Source organism: Electrophorus electricus, chromosome 5, assembly GCF_041902795.1.
Source record: "Electrophorus electricus isolate QZ-2024a chromosome 5, ASM4190279v1, whole genome shotgun sequence".
Taxonomy (NCBI): domain Eukaryota; kingdom Metazoa; phylum Chordata; class Actinopteri; order Gymnotiformes; family Gymnotidae; genus Electrophorus; species Electrophorus electricus.
The window spans coordinates 30787058-30805487 of record NC_137501.1 but is presented as its reverse complement, the minus strand read 5'-3'; the positions used below and the strand labels follow the sequence as shown (position 1 = coordinate 30805487).

The following is an 18430-nucleotide window of genomic DNA, read 5'->3' as shown; positions in this document are numbered from 1 at the left end:
CGTCATCCCACAGTCATGATCATTGAGAAATATGCTTAAAAGTTAAAAGACCATCTACAGTTACGTCATGCTCACCCTGCCCTATAAAATAGCCCAAACTAAAGCAAATATTGCTTTACCAGCTTGCACCACAGGACACCATCACTCCAACCTGGTGACTATATGAACTGGAATACACCATACACACTGAATCACAATTCAACCAGACTTCACAAAGAAATTGGGTGAGTGTCACGTCTCATGTTGTTGTTGTTTTTGTATTTTCAGTGTAATGTGTTACTTTATCTTGCAAACAAAGACATAAAAATATTTTCACGATGGGCCAAGTGTGTGAAATCTCAATATCTCAGTTAAAACTTAATCAAGCCCAACTGTCAAGCCTCTCGATTTCAATCACATATCCTTAAATTCATTACAGACAAAAATAATGGATATCACATTCATAGAATAGATACTGGAAAAAAATCATAAATCAATATATGTGAATACATTAGCACATTTCTAATCCCTCAATAAACACTTTCTCCTTTATAACTGTTTTTTTATTCGGTGTTATTTACCAATTACAATTCTGGAGTCCTCATTTCTTTTTAATCATTTGAAAAACTAGAGCTGTACACTAGAAAGAAATTCTACTATTTTGTCATTGACATTTACATGCCTACAAGTGCTCTATAGGTCATATTTTATGACTAATATACAATACTGAGAGCTAGCCTGACAATATTGGCCTGTTTCCACTTTGTATTAATGTGTTTCATATCTGTATTGTATCTAGATTTACTGTGGCCAAATTCCATTTACACTTTTTACAGTATGACCAGAAGAGATCTTATTGTACTTGCATGAAAAGCAGATGAACCCAAACACAGTTTCTGCTTTACTTCTTTAACCTACTAAAAACATAGTTCTTCAATGGCTATTACCAGTGTATTATATACTGTCATATACGGTCAGAAACCCTTTACAACAGACAATGAAGTGTCGGCATACAGTGTTAGCTGGCTGCAGGAACTCTGTTGGCAGCTGCTGTAATTTCTGTAATTTATATATGCTGTAATTGTATATGGATTCTGAAGACACACTTCTGAATAACACAGTAATGATTAATGTCCATCTCTGGTCATCTCCAAATGTGGTCTGAGTGAGCTGATGGCATAGCATTTTTTGCTGTGTATATACCTGGTTTTTCATGTGGTTAATTTTAATCCGAACAAGAGCCCATCATCAAACATGCATGGTAATAGAAGGTGTGTACAAGATATATTGTTTTAATGTTACGGTTTTGATGGTATTTAATATATGAATCAAAGATTTGAAATTTGAATTGAAATGCTTTGGGATACATTGAAAGAAATGCTTCAAATGTCAAAAAAAAAAAAAGACTGGGAAAGATCACTTTACTGATTTAAAAAGATCTCTTATGACAAGGTGAGGCCGGATGCAAGTGTGAGGCAATATAATCCTTAAAGAAAAGATGTTTTGTAAAAAAAAACCAAACAAAACAAAAGTAGAGATGCAAATAAAACACACAAGTGCAAACAAGGAATGCACAAATGTAGTCACTCAGGTTACGCACAGAGTCAGAAAAGGAGACCCAACGAGTATTCTGCTTGCTGTCATCACTGGTCAAAGAAAGGGAGAGACAAAGATTTATTCATATGCAGACACTGTTTAGGAATGGATAGAGGCAGAGGCGAAGCAGAGAAGGAAACTAAGAAGAGGGAGCCAGGGTCAAGATAGTAACAATCTTATAGGTAAATAATCAGAGCTTTTGGAAGTTTTCACATTGGGCTCAAGGGTAATTGCTTAAAACCATCAAAGCCTACTACTGGTTATAACCGATGAGTGGATATATAGGTGGGTAACATTGCTTCACCCATTCCAGTTGTGCTAATTTCAAGCCTCCAGTTGGCCAAATCGAAAATGAAACATTTATGTGGTTCGCATTTGTGCGGTAGATCAAATTTGAAACTAGTCTTTGTAGTAAGACCCCTGAAGGAAAGTAGAAACATGTGATAGGATAGTGGGTTTACCCAATGCCCAACCATATTTCAGTACTCAAACCAAATGTTTTTCTAGAAAGCTAACCATACCAATACTTTTGTTTGAGCATGGCATCTAACAAGACTGTTTCTTGAAGGCATTTTCGTGTAATTTTGGCTACCATGCTAATGTTATCTTGCAGCTGGTGGATATTAGAAATAACAAAAAATAAATAAATACATTTTTAAAAATGGTAAGGAACGCATCACCCAGGATCTCTTAATTCTGATAACACTACAATAAAGAGGCATGCCTTGGCTTCACAACTCAAACTATTCTAACATTCAAAGCTATCAGCACTGTCACATTTTAAAAAGTGTCAGTAGTCTCAAATGATGGAGATGTTTCCTGTTTTGTGTTCTATGCTTAAGCTATGCAGTAACTTAGCTATTGGAAAATGTGTAAAGCATATACTATATGCAAAACTGTATCTCTTTGTCAACCAATGCCCCTACAAATATCAGGATATTTTTAAAAATATTTTTTTAAACAAAAATATAAGACAAAATATAAATATGAAGGCAATAAATAAAACTGCTGGAACACCACTGCCAAAAACAACAACCCTCACTGGGTGTGTAACTTGAAAGCTTACTTCAATGAGGTTAAAGATAATACTGCAGAAGGAATCAGAGAGAAATGTGGATTCACTTACAAATGATACTTCAGGCACCTGCTACATGGGATCAGACATTTTGGCGTTACTTTTCCATCACTGTCATGCCCTCTACTCATATACTATCCATAGCAACTAGAACAATCACCCACTGTTCATTTCAACAAAAATCACTTTGCATGCATTAAAAATAAAACAAATTGGATATATTATGAATAAATATGAATGTTAAGGTCAAACTGCTGATTCTTTAATATTATATAATAACATCTATATTATGTACTTTTAAGGTTTCATTTCTGAAATAAGCACGATGAATGCAAAAATATTGACTGCAGTGTTTGTTATTGTGGGTAAGTTACATGCTTTCATCACACAATTTCACTTCTTTTGAGTTTCCATATTATATATGATAATTTCATAATGTTATCCACATGGTTTTGTACTTCACAAGATCCTGTCTTCTCTCCTAATTGCAGGAACAATTGCAACTATTACTACAGCTTCTAGTACTACTGTTCCAGTAAGTACTCTGACAACAACTGCAGTAACTGCTACTACAACAACAAAGTCTACTAATGTTAGAACTACTCCAAGAACAACTACAACTAGTCCATTAAATACTAGTACTGCAACGACAACTACCACTGTGACAACTGCTCCATCAACTATTAGTACTTTAACAACAGCAATACCAACAAGCTCTCTGGTTACCTCACCACAAAGTACCACAAAAGCAACAGTAATATATACTACTACTACAACTACTACTACTCCAACAACAACTGCTACAACAACTAGTACTGCTACAACAACAACTACTTCTACATCAACAACTACTACTTCTGTAACTACTACTACTACTCCAACAACTACTACTAATAGTACTGCAACAACTACTACTCCAACAACTACTACTACTCCAGCAAGTACTGCTACTACTCCAACAACAACTGCTACAACAACTAGTACTGCTCCAACATCAATTACTACTCCAACAACAACAACTTCTACATCAACAACTACTACTTCTGCAACAACTACTACTACTACTGCAACAACTACTACTAATAGTACTGCAACAACTACTACTCTAACTACTACTACTACTCCAACAAGTACTGCTACTACTCCAACAACAACTGCTACAACAACTAGTACTGCTCCAACATCAACTACTACTCCAACATCAACTACTACTCCAACAACTACTTCTACATCAACAACTACTACTTCTGCAACTACTACTACTACTCCAACAACTACTACTAATAGTACTGCAACAACTACTACTCTAACTACTACTACTGCTCCAACAACAACTGCTACAACAACAACTAGTACTACTCCAACATCAACTACTACTCCAACAACAACTGCTACAACAACAACTAGTACTACTCCAACATCAACTACTACTCCAACAACAACTTCTACATCAATAACTACTACTTCTGCAACAACTACTACTGCTACTCCAACAAATACTACTAATAGTATTGCAACAACTACTACTCCAACTACTACTACTACAACAAAAACTACTACTAATAGTAATGCAACAACTACTACTCCAACAACTACTACTACTCCAACAACAACTGCTACTCCAACAAGTACTACTACTCCAACAATAGCTACAACAACTAGTACTCCTGCAACATCAACTACTACTCCAACAACAACTACATCTACATCAACAACTACTGCTACTATTCCAACAACTACTACTACTACTACTGCAAGAACAACAACTGCTCCAACAACTACTACTACTCCAACAACAACTACTACTCCATTAACAACTTCTACTACTGTGACAACTCCAACAACAACTACTATTACTCCAAAAACTACAACTACAACAACTACTACTACTACTGCAAGGAGTACATCTACTACTATAGCAACAAGTACTACTACCACAACAGCAGCCGCAGTAGCAACAACAAATCCTCCTCTAGCTGTTGGCCTGATGATTGTCATTCAGCAAGTGTATGCTCCTGAGCTCAGTGATCATAATAGTGCACAGTTCCAAGCCTTAGAAGTTGTAGTTGTTCATGAGGTGAGTATGACACTAATAAAAAAAGCGTTGAAATATCTGATTCTGTTAGAACGCTGTACTGAGTGTGGGATTTTGCGTAGAAGACAACTGAAACCCACAAAGATTCTTAGTCAAATTCTGTATTAAGAGTATACAAAGAAATAGTTAAGAACATTGCACTGGCAGAGTTTATGAACAATTATGAAACTCTCTTTGTAGTTCAACCAACTGTACAGAAGCTTGCATGGAGTTCTCTTCATCAGGACTATAGTGCTAGGTTTTAGGTAAGAGTTGGTGCTTATGACTACAGACTGACTTTCATTACAAGCATGTGAAGTAGAACCCTATAGCACCACTTTATCATTTCTTAAGCAATAATGTTTATATAAACTACTTCTTAAAATCGTTACGAAGACTTTTTAGTCAATGCCTTTTTTAAGATTTTATTATATTTTTTCCCCTTCCCAGAGCTGGGCCCACACGCGCAGCACAAAATGTGGAGGCAGACATCCAGTTAATCTTCAACGAGAATTCCACAACATCGATACCGAACAATACTCAAATTGTGAATGCTCTTAAACAGGCTATAATAAACCCAAGCTCAGGATTCAACCTGTCAGTGGATGCAGCCTCAATCACTATCACCAGTGAGCTGAGCCTAGTCTACCAAATTTCTGTTACAAAATTAATGGCATTAATTATATGTTAAGCAAGTACTATTGTAGCTAGCAAAGCCTATTATTATTGGTAATATTAGATAAGTGTAAGTTAATTCTGTATTCTAGTGATGCGTCAGGAAGAATTTTTGCATAACATATCCTATTTTTGTCTTTCAGGTTCTCCACAAACTATACCTGTGATATTCCTAACAAATGGCACTTTTAGTAGTGCTCTCTCAAATTCATCTTCAATTTTATTCACAAACAGGTCATCAATGATTAAATCAGGAGTAAGTATGAAATAATCTGTTAACTGCAGAAGTACTCTTTAAAAAAGTATGTGTGCGTGTGTGTGTGTGTGTGTGTGTGTGTGTGTGTGTGTGTGCATGTGATTGTGTGTGTGTTTTAACCACCTAATTTTCCCTTTACTTTGTAGCTTAATCCTTTTTTCATTGCTGACTACTCTAACACGTTCAGCACATTGACAGTCGCAAATTTCAGGTAATTACATTATGTGATTATGCATATGTGCACAGACACACACCTGACCAGGCAAAACATATTTAATGTTGCAAAGGTTTGCATCACAACCCACTACATAACCAAATGATAATCAAATGGTTTGCATTAGTATTTTCTTGTGGTTCACATTACATTTGCCCATCCAGTGATGGAGGTCTTACCACTAACGGCATAGCGTCGATCTGGAACTTCATAGACCTACATTTCGGTGCCAATGTCACGCTGCCCAACAGCACCCAGATTGGAGAAACGATAATAAGAGCAGCAAGAAACAACACCCTCCCCTTTCAGATCTTCACCTCTAAAATTATAGTGAATGGCACAGGTAAGTAATTTCATTTACATGGTTTATAGAAACTCATGTTAAGTCTAACTCAGCTTGTGTCAATTTGTTCACTTTTATTCATCAAATATTCATACTTTATTGCAATGCAGTAATATCATCAAGTGAAGTCAGCAGCAAGATCAGCATCTTTTCAGCATCCTTCATGGTGGCCATGTCACTTCTGGTCACATGGTCCAGCTGAAGAAAACCATGAATCTTTCACCAGGAAAGATGCAGAAGGATTACAGTGTCTAACTATCTCACGGAACAATGCTAAATTTTAGAAACCTCACAAGAAGCCCAGCTAAGCACAAAATTCTTAAAGAATGCTTATCCCCTCAAATGTCCCAATCATTTAAACTAAATAATATATAAATAGAGCACTTTATCAACTGAGCAATTGCAATGAAAAACCATACATATCCATTTACTGTTTTTCCACATTCTACAAAATAAAAACAATAATATAAAGCATTACTGCAAATTTGTAGTTTAATTTTAATGTAGACATTGTACAAAATCAAAGACTAAAATAACCAATTACACAAAAATGGGAAATGGCTGAAATATTGTTTTTCATTGCAAGAGCTCAACTATTAAGGTAATTTTTAAAACCCTGTCAGTGTTTGCTGTTCAGACTGCTCTTATGATGATTTTTATTGTAACTTTCTTTAAGTTATTTTTGTATATAATGATTCTCAAGTCTGTACAACTCATAGATAAATAATATATAATTACATTACATCATTCTACAGTGTTTAGTGCTTTACTTTTTTATGAACACATCTTGTATTAAATAATCTCTTGAAAAATAATTAAATTAAAAATGTAAAATGAGAAGAAAAACACGTGAATGTTTTTTGCTTAAATTTTTAGTACATAAGTGTTTGCATCTGTAGAAGGGCACATCTGCGTCACATGCACAATAATCAAACAGGTATTATGTAAAGAATGCAGTCAAAAATGTGGGAGTATGACGACCCACCCTGGGAAGCAATGAAGAGTTCCTCAGATAACTGGAGAGTCAAGAGCAGCCCTACGGACCGAAACATTTAGTTTTGGTGTAGCTGGTCTGACCTAGAGAGCTGACCAGAGTACACTCACATTTGCGCTATGAGCTTTCTAGGAAGTGGTTGCATTCCCGTCGGCACGGGTGGATGGATTGCATCTGATTCCACAGAGTCTATAGGGTTTTCAACAAGAACAGAAATCACTCTTTATCTTGTCTGCACATGTATACATGATTCGTTGTGCTCAGTATTGATGGCTGAATGAAGTTACACTTATAGTGTGCCCTCTAAGGAAATCAAGGCCACTTTACAATTAACACACACGACTTTATTAGGCTAGCTATCACTAGTTATGCAGACATACACATGCAGTTTATTAGGATAGCCAGTTTTTACCTAACCTCCATGTTTTTGGACTGTGTAAGGGAACCGGCGACCCCACAGGAAACCCATGCAAACATGGGAAGAATATGGAAACTCCACCAAGATAGGGACATGAACTGGAGACCTAGTGCTGAGAGGCAAATGTGTTCACCTTGGCCAGTGTGCTGCCAAATGGTTGTGATGTGATGGTTGTGATGTTTGCATTATTGTGCCACAGAGAATAGTATAGACATAGTATACATAATATACTATACCTTAGTTTACTATACATTACAAAGTATAGACACGATTATAATCCAGTTTCAATCAAAATGCTCATTATATTTCTGTAAGCCTAGAATTTCATTAGTAGCTATCCATTTCTTCATAACTGATACATAAATAGTGATTATGGCTTTACTGTAGTCAAACATTTCACTCACAACAGTGAGTAAATATTTACACAACAGTTAGCAAACATTTATCTTCAGATAAATGATTTTTCAATGTTACCAGCTGTTATATTTTCTGGCCACTGTTATTGGTTCATTGGTTTTTGGAAATAAAAGGTTTAGGATGTTATGAGTGCCAACAATTTGCACCTCTGATGTAGCATGGTACTTCCATGACCACTGTACGTCTGATAATAACATTACATCAAAAACTAGCTGCAAACAAACACAATTTTGTCACAGTAAACATGATGAAAATTCCCCATCTGGAGGATATACTTTGTCAAATTCTATTAAGCTATATGGGTTTGTATGCACCACCAATGTAAATAAATACCCTGTACTCAATTATATGTGGAACCACATGGTCCTGTGAGATTACAAAATGCTCTGGATTTTTATTTTTTGTTTGTTTATTTCCTGGAGAAAAAGGACACAACTCAAACATAAGCAAGGAACAACAAAAAAGCCTCAAGGACAAAGTCAAGTGACGTGAAACTTGGGATTTGAGTTTGGGCCAGTGAGGAGGTTTCTGTTGTTGAAGTATTTCAGATATTGAGTGGAGTTGAAATATACTTTGTGTCATTATTTATTCTGCATTTTTTTCAGTGAACTTCAAAATATACAAAAAGTGATGTTATTTGTATTCATAACTATACAATTTTAACATTGTTGTTATCGTGTTTAAAACGCTATAAAAGTACTTTTGTTAAGATCTAATAATAGCCTGGTGTTTGTATATACGTCATTCTAACATCTGTGAATGAAGATGTGTGTGAGCTCACCAAAGGAAAGAATGTCAGCATAGATAACCAGATAACTGTCACAAATAATATGTAGATGGAAATGTTTCTTTAACACAGAAATTCCAAATCATGTAAGATTTTCTAAATTTTCCCATGATATTTTAAGTATAAAATTATATGCAGTTATTAGAAAAATGTTTCACTATCACACTTAATTTAAAGTGAATATTGAGTCATTAAATGTAACATGCTATTGTGCAACTGTGGTAGGAAACAAAGGTACCTTTTTGTCTGTTCTTCAGATGGATAACACACCCAATATGGAATATGTCAACAATGCATCTTTGAACCACATAATCCTTTCAAACCAGACAAAAACAAAATGCTCGATTCCACGTCATCCCACAGTCATGATCATTGAGAAATATGCTTAAAAGTTAAAAGACCATCTACAGTTACGTCATGCTCACCCTGCCCTATAAAATAGCCCAAACTAAAGCAAATATTGCTTTACCAGCTTGCACCACAGGACACCATCACTCCAACCTGGTGACTATATGAACTGGAATACACCATACACACTGAATCACAATTCAACCAGACTTCACAAAGAAATTGGGTGAGTGTCACGTCTCATGTTGTTGTTGTTTTTGTATTTTCAGTGTAATGTGTTACTTTATCTTGCAAACAAAGACATAAAAATATTTTCACGATGGGCCAAGTGTGTGAAATCTCAATATCTCAGTTAAAACTTAATCAAGCCCAACTGTCAAGCCTCTCGATTTCAATCACATATCCTTAAATTCATTACAGACAAAAATAATGGATATCACATTCATAGAATAGATACTGGAAAAAAATCATAAATCAATATATGTGAATACATTAGCACATTTCTAATCCCTCAATAAACACTTTCTCCTTTATAACTGTTTTTTTATTCGGTGTTATTTACCAATTACAATTCTGGAGTCCTCATTTCTTTTTAATCATTTGAAAAACTAGAGCTGTACACTAGAAAGAAATTCTACTATTTTGTCATTGACATTTACATGCCTACAAGTGCTCTATAGGTCATATTTTATGACTAATATACAATACTGAGAGCTAGCCTGACAATATTGGCCTGTTTCCACTTTGTATTAATGTGTTTCATATCTGTATTGTATCTAGATTTACTGTGGCCAAATTCCATTTACACTTTTTACAGTATGACCAGAAGAGATCTTATTGTACTTGCATGAAAAGCAGATGAACCCAAACACAGTTTCTGCTTTACTTCTTTAACCTACTAAAAACATAGTTCTTCAATGGCTATTACCAGTGTATTATATACTGTCATATACGGTCAGAAACCCTTTACAACAGACAATGAAGTGTCGGCATACAGTGTTAGCTGGCTGCAGGAACTCTGTTGGCAGCTGCTGTAATTTCTGTAATTTATATATGCTGTAATTGTATATGGATTCTGAAGACACACTTCTGAATAACACAGTAATGATTAATGTCCATCTCTGGTCATCTCCAAATGTGGTCTGAGTGAGCTGATGGCATAGCATTTTTTGCTGTGTATATACCTGGTTTTTCATGTGGTTAATTTTAATCCGAACAAGAGCCCATCATCAAACATGCATGGTAATAGAAGGTGTGTACAAGATATATTGTTTTAATGTTACGGTTTTGATGGTATTTAATATATGAATCAAAGATTTGAAATTTGAATTGAAATGCTTTGGGATACATTGAAAGAAATGCTTCAAATGTCAAAAAAAAAAAAAGACTGGGAAAGATCACTTTACTGATTTAAAAAGATCTCTTATGACAAGGTGAGGCCGGATGCAAGTGTGAGGCAATATAATCCTTAAAGAAAAGATGTTTTGTAAAAAAAAACCAAACAAAACAAAAGTAGAGATGCAAATAAAACACACAAGTGCAAACAAGGAATGCACAAATGTAGTCACTCAGGTTACGCACAGAGTCAGAAAAGGAGACCCAACGAGTATTCTGCTTGCTGTCATCACTGGTCAAAGAAAGGGAGAGACAAAGATTTATTCATATGCAGACACTGTTTAGGAATGGATAGAGGCAGAGGCGAAGCAGAGAAGGAAACTAAGAAGAGGGAGCCAGGGTCAAGATAGTAACAATCTTATAGGTAAATAATCAGAGCTTTTGGAAGTTTTCACATTGGGCTCAAGGGTAATTGCTTAAAACCATCAAAGCCTACTACTGGTTATAACCGATGAGTGGATATATAGGTGGGTAACATTGCTTCACCCATTCCAGTTGTGCTAATTTCAAGCCTCCAGTTGGCCAAATCGAAAATGAAACATTTATGTGGTTCGCATTTGTGCGGTAGATCAAATTTGAAACTAGTCTTTGTAGTAAGACCCCTGAAGGAAAGTAGAAACATGTGATAGGATAGTGGGTTTACCCAATGCCCAACCATATTTCAGTACTCAAACCAAATGTTTTTCTAGAAAGCTAACCATACCAATACTTTTGTTTGAGCATGGCATCTAACAAGACTGTTTCTTGAAGGCATTTTCGTGTAATTTTGGCTACCATGCTAATGTTATCTTGCAGCTGGTGGATATTAGAAATAACAAAAAATAAATAAATACATTTTTAAAAATGGTAAGGAACGCATCACCCAGGATCTCTTAATTCTGATAACACTACAATAAAGAGGCATGCCTTGGCTTCACAACTCAAACTATTCTAACATTCAAAGCTATCAGCACTGTCACATTTTAAAAAGTGTCAGTAGTCTCAAATGATGGAGATGTTTCCTGTTTTGTGTTCTATGCTTAAGCTATGCAGTAACTTAGCTATTGGAAAATGTGTAAAGCATATACTATATGCAAAACTGTATCTCTTTGTCAACCAATGCCCCTACAAATATCAGGATATTTTTAAAAATATTTTTTTAAACAAAAATATAAGACAAAATATAAATATGAAGGCAATAAATAAAACTGCTGGAACACCACTGCCAAAAACAACAACCCTCACTGGGTGTGTAACTTGAAAGCTTACTTCAATGAGGTTAAAGATAATACTGCAGAAGGAATCAGAGAGAAATGTGGATTCACTTACAAATGATACTTCAGGCACCTGCTACATGGGATCAGACATTTTGGCGTTACTTTTCCATCACTGTCATGCCCTCTACTCATATACTATCCATAGCAACTAGAACAATCACCCACTGTTCATTTCAACAAAAATCACTTTGCATGCATTAAAAATAAAACAAATTGGATATATTATGAATAAATATGAATGTTAAGGTCAAACTGCTGATTCTTTAATATTATATAATAACATCTATATTATGTACTTTTAAGGTTTCATTTCTGAAATAAGCACGATGAATGCAAAAATATTGACTGCAGTGTTTGTTATTGTGGGTAAGTTACATGCTTTCATCACACAATTTCACTTCTTTTGAGTTTCCATATTATATATGATAATTTCATAATGTTATCCACATGGTTTTGTACTTCACAAGATCCTGTCTTCTCTCCTAATTGCAGGAACAATTGCAACTATTACTACAGCTTCTAGTACTACTGTTCCAGTAAGTACTCTGACAACAACTGCAGTAACTGCTACTACAACAACAAAGTCTACTAATGTTAGAACTACTCCAAGAACAACTACAACTAGTCCATTAAATACTAGTACTGCAACGACAACTACCACTGTGACAACTGCTCCATCAACTATTAGTACTTTAACAACAGCAATACCAACAAGCTCTCTGGTTACCTCACCACAAAGTACCACAAAAGCAACAGTAATATATACTACTACTACAACTACTACTACTCCAACAACAACTGCTACAACAACTAGTACTGCTCAAACATCAATTACTTCTACATCAACAACTACTACTTCTGCAACTACTACTACTACTCCAACAACTACTACTACTCCAACAAGTACTGCTACTACTCCAAGAACAACAGCTACAACAACTAGTACTCCTCCAACATCAACTACTACTCCAACAACTACTTCTACATCAACAACTACTACTTCTGCAACTACTACTACTGCAACAACTACTACTAATAGTACTGCAACACCTACTACTCCAACTACTACTACTCCAACAAGTACTGCTACTACTCCAAGAACAACAGCTACAACAACTAGTACTCCTCCAACATCAACTACTACTCCAACAACTACTTCTACATCAACAACTACTACTTCTGCAACAACTACTACTACTCCAACAATTACTACTAATAGTACTGCAACAACTACTACTCCAACTACTACTACTACTCCAACAACAACTGCTACAACAACTAGTACTCCTCCAACATCAACTACTACTCCAACAAATACTTCTACATCAACAACTACTACTTCTGCAACAACAACTACTACTACTCCAACAACTACTACTGATAGTACTACAACAACTACTACTCCAACTATTACTACTACTCCAACAACAACTGCTACAAGAACTAGTACTACTCCAACATCAACTACTACTCCAACAACAACAACTTTTACATCAACAACTACTACTTCTGCAACAACTACTACTACTACTACTCCAACAACTACTACTAATAGTATTGCAACAACTACTACTCCAACTACTACTACTACTCCAACAACAACTGCTACAACAACAACTAGTACTCCTCCAACATCAACTACTACTCCAACAACAACTTCTACATCAACAACTACTACTTCTGCAACTACTACTACTACTCCAAAAACTACTACTAATAGTACTGCAACAACTACTACTCCAACTACTACTACTACTCCAACAACTGCTACAACAACTAGTACTCCTCCAACATCAACTACTACTCCAACAAATACTTCTACATCAACAACTACTACTTCTGCAACAACAACTACTACTACTCCAACAACTACTACTGATAGTACTACAACAACTACTACTCCAACTACTACTACTACTCCAACAACAACTGCTACAACAACAACTAGTACTCCTCCAACATCAACTACTACTCCAACAACAACTTCTACATCAACAACTACTACTTCTGCAACTACTACTACTCCAACAACTACTACTAATAGTACTGCAACAACTACTACTCCAACTACTACTACTACTCCAACAACAACTGCTACAACAACAACTAGTACTACTCCAACATCAACTACTACTCCAACAACAACTTCTACATCAACAACTACTATTTCTGCAACTACTACTACTACTCCAACAACTACTACTAATAGTACTGCAACAACTACTACTCCAACAACTACTACTACTCCAACAAGTACTACTACTACTTCAAGAACAACAGCTACAACAACTAATACTCCTCCAACATCAACTACTACTCCAACAACTACTACTACTCCAACAACAACTGCTACAGCAACAACTAATACTCCTGCAACATCAACTACTACTCTAACAACAACTTCTACATCAACAACTTCTACTTCTCCAACAACTACTAATACTCCATCAACTACTACTAATAGTACTGCACCAACTACTACTCCAACAACTACTACTACTCCAACAAGTACTACTACTACTCCAAGAACAACAACTAGTACTCCTCCAACATCAACTACTACTCCAACAACTACTTCTACAACAACTACTTCTGCAACAACTACTACTACTACTCCAACAACTACTACTAATAGTAATGCAACAACTACTACTCCAACAACTACTACTACTCCAACAACAACTGCTACTCCAACAAGTACTACTACTCCAACAACAACTGCTACTCCAACAAGTACTACTACTCCAACAATAGCTACAACAACTAGTACTCCTGCAACATCAACTACTACTCCAACAACAACTACATCTACATCAACAACTACTGCTACTATTCCAAAAACTACTACTACTACAACAACAACAACAACTGCTCCAACAACAACTACTACTCCATCAACAACTTCTACTACTGTGACAACTCCAACAACAACTACTATTACTCCAAAAACTACAACTACAACAACTACTACTACTACTGCAAGGAGTACATCTACTACTATAGCAACAAGTACTACTACCACAACAGCAGCCGCAGTAGCAACAACAAATCCTCCTCTAGCTGTTGGCCTGATGATTGTCATTCAGCAAGTGTATGCTCCTGAGCTCAGTGATCATAATAGTGCACAGTTCCAAGCCTTAGAAGTTGTAGTTGTTCATGAGGTGAGTATGACACTAATAAAAAAAGCGTTGAAATATCTGATTCTGTTAGAACGCTGTACTGAGTGTGGGATTTTGCGTAGAAGACAACTGAAACCCACAAAGATTCTTAGTCAAATTCTGTATTAAGAGTATACAAAGAAATAGTTAAGAACATTGCACTGGCAGAGTTTATGAACAATTATGAAACTCTCTTTGTAGTTCAACCAACTGTACAGAAGCTTGCATGGAGTTCTCTTCATCAGGACTATAGTGCTAGGTTTTAGGTAAGAGTTGGTGCTTATGACTACAGACTGACTTTCATTACAAGCATGTGAAGTAGAACCCTATAGCACCACTTTATCATTTCTTAAGCAATAATGTTTATATAAACTACTTCTTAAAATCGTTACGAAGACTTTTTAGTCAATGCCTTTTTTAAGATTTTATTATATTTTTTCCCCTTCCCAGAGCTGGGCCCACACGCGCAGCACAAAATGTGGAGGCAGACATCCAGTTAATCTTCAACGAGAATTCCACAACATCGATACCGAACAATACTCAAATTGTGAATGCTCTTAAACAGGCTATAATAAACCCAAGCTCAGGATTCAACCTGTCAGTGGATGCAGCCTCAATCACTATCACCAGTGAGCTGAGCCTAGTCTACCAAATTTCTGTTACAAAATTAATGGCATTAATTATATGTTAAGCAAGTACTATTGTAGCTAGCAAAGCCTATTATTATTGGTAATATTAGATAAGTGTAAGTTAATTCTGTATTCTAGTGATGCGTCAGGAAGAATTTTTGCATAACATATCCTATTTTTGTCTTTCAGGTTCTCCACAAACTATACCTGTGATATTCCTAACAAATGGCACTTTTAGTAGTGCTCTCTCAAATTCATCTTCAATTTTATTCACAAACAGGTCATCAATGATTAAATCAGGAGTAAGTATGAAATAATCTGTTAACTGCAGAAGTACTCTTTAAAAAAGTATGTGTGCGTGTGTGTGTGTGTGTGTGTGTGTGTGTGTGTGTGTGTGCATGTGATTGTGTGTGTGTTTTAACCACCTAATTTTCCCTTTACTTTGTAGCTTAATCCTTTTTTCATTGCTGACTACTCTAACACGTTCAGCACATTGACAGTCGCAAATTTCAGGTAATTACATTATGTGATTATGCATATGTGCACAGACACACACCTGACCAGGCAAAACATATTTAATGTTGCAAAGGTTTGCATCACAACCCACTACATAACCAAATGATAATCAAATGGTTTGCATTAGTATTTTCTTGTGGTTCACATTACATTTGCCCATCCAGTGATGGAGGTCTTACCACTAACGGCATAGCGTCGATCTGGAACTTCATAGACCTACATTTCGGTGCCAATGTCACGCTGCCCAACAGCACCCAGATTGGAGAAACGATAATAAGAGCAGCAAGAAACAACACCCTCCCCTTTCAGATCTTCACCTCTAAAATTATAGTGAATGGCACAGGTAAGTAATTTCATTTACATGGTTTATGGAAACTCATGTTAAGTCTAACTCAGCTTGTGTCAATTTGTTCACTTTTATTCATCAAATATTCATACTTTATTGCAATGCAGTAATATCATCAAGTGAAGTCAGCAGCAAGATCAGCATCTTTTCAGCATCCTTCATGGTGGCCATGTCACTTCTGGTCACATGGTCCAGCTGAAGAAAACCATGAATCTTTCACCAGGAAAGATGCAGAAGGATTACAGTGTCTAACTATCTCACGGAACAATGCTAAATTTTAGAAACCTCACAAGAAGCCCAGCTAAGCACAAAATTCTTAAAGAATGCTTATCCCCTCAAATGTCCCAATCATTTAAACTAAATAATATATAAATAGAGCACTTTATCAACTGAGCAATTGCAATGAAAAACCATACATATCCATTTACTGTTTTTCCACATTCTACAAAATAAAAACAATAATATAAAGCATTACTGCAAATTTGTAGTTTAATTTTAATGTAGACATTGTACAAAATCAAAGACTAAAATAACCAATTACACAAAAATGGGAAATGGCTGAAATATTGTTTTTCATTGCAAGAGCTCAACTATTAAGGTAATTTTTAAAACCCTGTCAGTGTTTGCTGTTCAGACTGCTCTTATGATGATTTTTATTGTAACTTTCTTTAAGTTATTTTTGTATATAATGATTCTCAAGTCTGTACAACTCATAGATAAATAATATATAATTACATTACATCATTCTACAGTGTTTAGTGCTTTACTTTTTTATGAACACATCTTGTATTAAATAATCTCTTGAAAAATAATTAAATTAAAAATGTAAAATGAGAAGAAAAACACGTGAATGTTTTTTGCTTAAATTTTTAGTACATAAGTGTTTGCATCTGTAGAAGGGCACATCTGCGTCACATGCACAATAATCAAACAGGTATTATGTAAAGAATGCAGTCAAAAATGTGGGAGTATGACGACCCACCCTGGGAAGCAATGAAGAGTTCCTCAGATAACTGGAGAGTCAAGAGCAGCCCTACGGACCGAAACATTTAGTTTTGGTGTAGCTGGTCTGACCTAGAGAGCTGACCAGAGTACACTCACATTTGCGCTATGAGCTTTCTAGGAAGTGGTTGCATTCCCGTCGGCACGGGTGGATGGATTGCATCTGATTCCACAGAGTCTATAGGGTTTTCAACAAGAACAGAAATCACTCTTTATCTTGTCTGCACATGTATACATGATTCGTTGTGCTCAGTATTGATGGCTGAATGAAGTTACACTTATAGTGTGCCCTCTAAGGAAATCAAGGCCACTTTACAATTAACACACACGACTTTATTAGGCTAGCTATCACTAGTTATGCAGACATACACATGCAGTTTATTAGGATAGCCAGTTTTTACCTAACCTCCATGTTTTTGGACTGTGTAAGGGAACCGGCGACCCCACAGGAAACCCATGCAAACATGGGAAGAATATGGAAACTCCACCAAGATAGGGACATGAACTGGAGACCTAGTGCTGAGAGGCAAATGTGTTCACCTTGGCCAGTGTGCTGCCAAATGGTTGTGATGTGATGGTTGTGATGTTTGCATTATTGTGCCACAGAGAATAGTATAGACATAGTATACATAATATACTATACCTTAGTTTACTATACATTACAAAGTATAGACACGATTATAATCCAGTTTCAATCAAAATGCTCATTATATTTCTGTAAGCCTAGAATTTCATTAGTAGCTATCCATTTCTTCATAACTGATACATAAATAGTGATTATGGCTTTACTGTAGTCAAACATTTCACTCACAACAGTGAGTAAATATTTACACAACAGTTAGCAAACATTTATCTTCAGATAAATGATTTTTCAATGTTACCAGCTGTTATATTTTCTGGCCACTGTTATTGGTTCATTGGTTTTTGGAAATAAAAGGTTTAGGATGTTATG

At 35.7% G+C, this 18430-nt stretch overlaps 2 protein-coding genes across 2 annotated transcripts; both read left to right on the top strand.

Annotated features, from left to right (window-relative positions):
- Window positions 1-134: 134 nt before the first annotated feature.
- LOC145657916 (uncharacterized) lies at window positions 135-8035 on the top strand. The gene is made up of 9 exons (XM_081714772.1): window positions 135-224; window positions 2953-3015; window positions 3142-4727; window positions 4926-4990; window positions 5175-5353; window positions 5543-5655; window positions 5802-5866; window positions 6034-6212; window positions 6323-8035. Exons 2-9 carry the CDS (start codon window positions 2976-2978, stop codon window positions 6412-6414), a joined length of 2319 nt encoding a protein of 772 aa, XP_081570898.1. The 5' UTR covers window positions 135-224; window positions 2953-2975; the 3' UTR covers window positions 6415-8035.
- A 1277-nt stretch (window positions 8036-9312) lies between these two features.
- On the top strand, window positions 9313-18298 carry LOC145657915 (uncharacterized). Its single transcript, XM_081714770.1, has 9 exons — window positions 9313-9402; window positions 12131-12193; window positions 12320-14988; window positions 15187-15251; window positions 15436-15614; window positions 15804-15916; window positions 16063-16127; window positions 16295-16473; window positions 16584-18298. Exons 2-9 carry the CDS (start codon window positions 12154-12156, stop codon window positions 16673-16675), a joined length of 3402 nt encoding a protein of 1133 aa, XP_081570896.1. The 5' UTR covers window positions 9313-9402; window positions 12131-12153; the 3' UTR covers window positions 16676-18298.
- The last annotated feature ends 132 nt before the right edge of the window (window positions 18299-18430 follow it).

What these genes read in the sequence shown, in the direction of transcription:
- LOC145657916 (XM_081714772.1), top strand. Translation starts at nt 2,976, where the DNA reads ATGAATGCAAAAATATTGACTGCAGTGTTTGTTATTGTGG. An exon ending in TTGACAGTCGCAAATTTCAG is followed by an intron (nt 5,867 to 6,033) that starts GTAATTACATTA and finishes TTGCCCATCCAG; the next exon opens with TGATGGAGGTCTTACCACTA. An exon ending in AATTATAGTGAATGGCACAG is followed by an intron (nt 6,213 to 6,322) that starts GTAAGTAATTTC and finishes ATTGCAATGCAG; the next exon opens with TAATATCATCAAGTGAAGTC.
- LOC145657915 (XM_081714770.1), top strand. Translation starts at nt 12,154, where the DNA reads ATGAATGCAAAAATATTGACTGCAGTGTTTGTTATTGTGG. An exon ending in AGCCTCAATCACTATCACCA is followed by an intron (nt 15,615 to 15,803) that starts GTGAGCTGAGCC and finishes TTTGTCTTTCAG; the next exon opens with GTTCTCCACAAACTATACCT. An exon ending in AATTATAGTGAATGGCACAG is followed by an intron (nt 16,474 to 16,583) that starts GTAAGTAATTTC and finishes ATTGCAATGCAG; the next exon opens with TAATATCATCAAGTGAAGTC.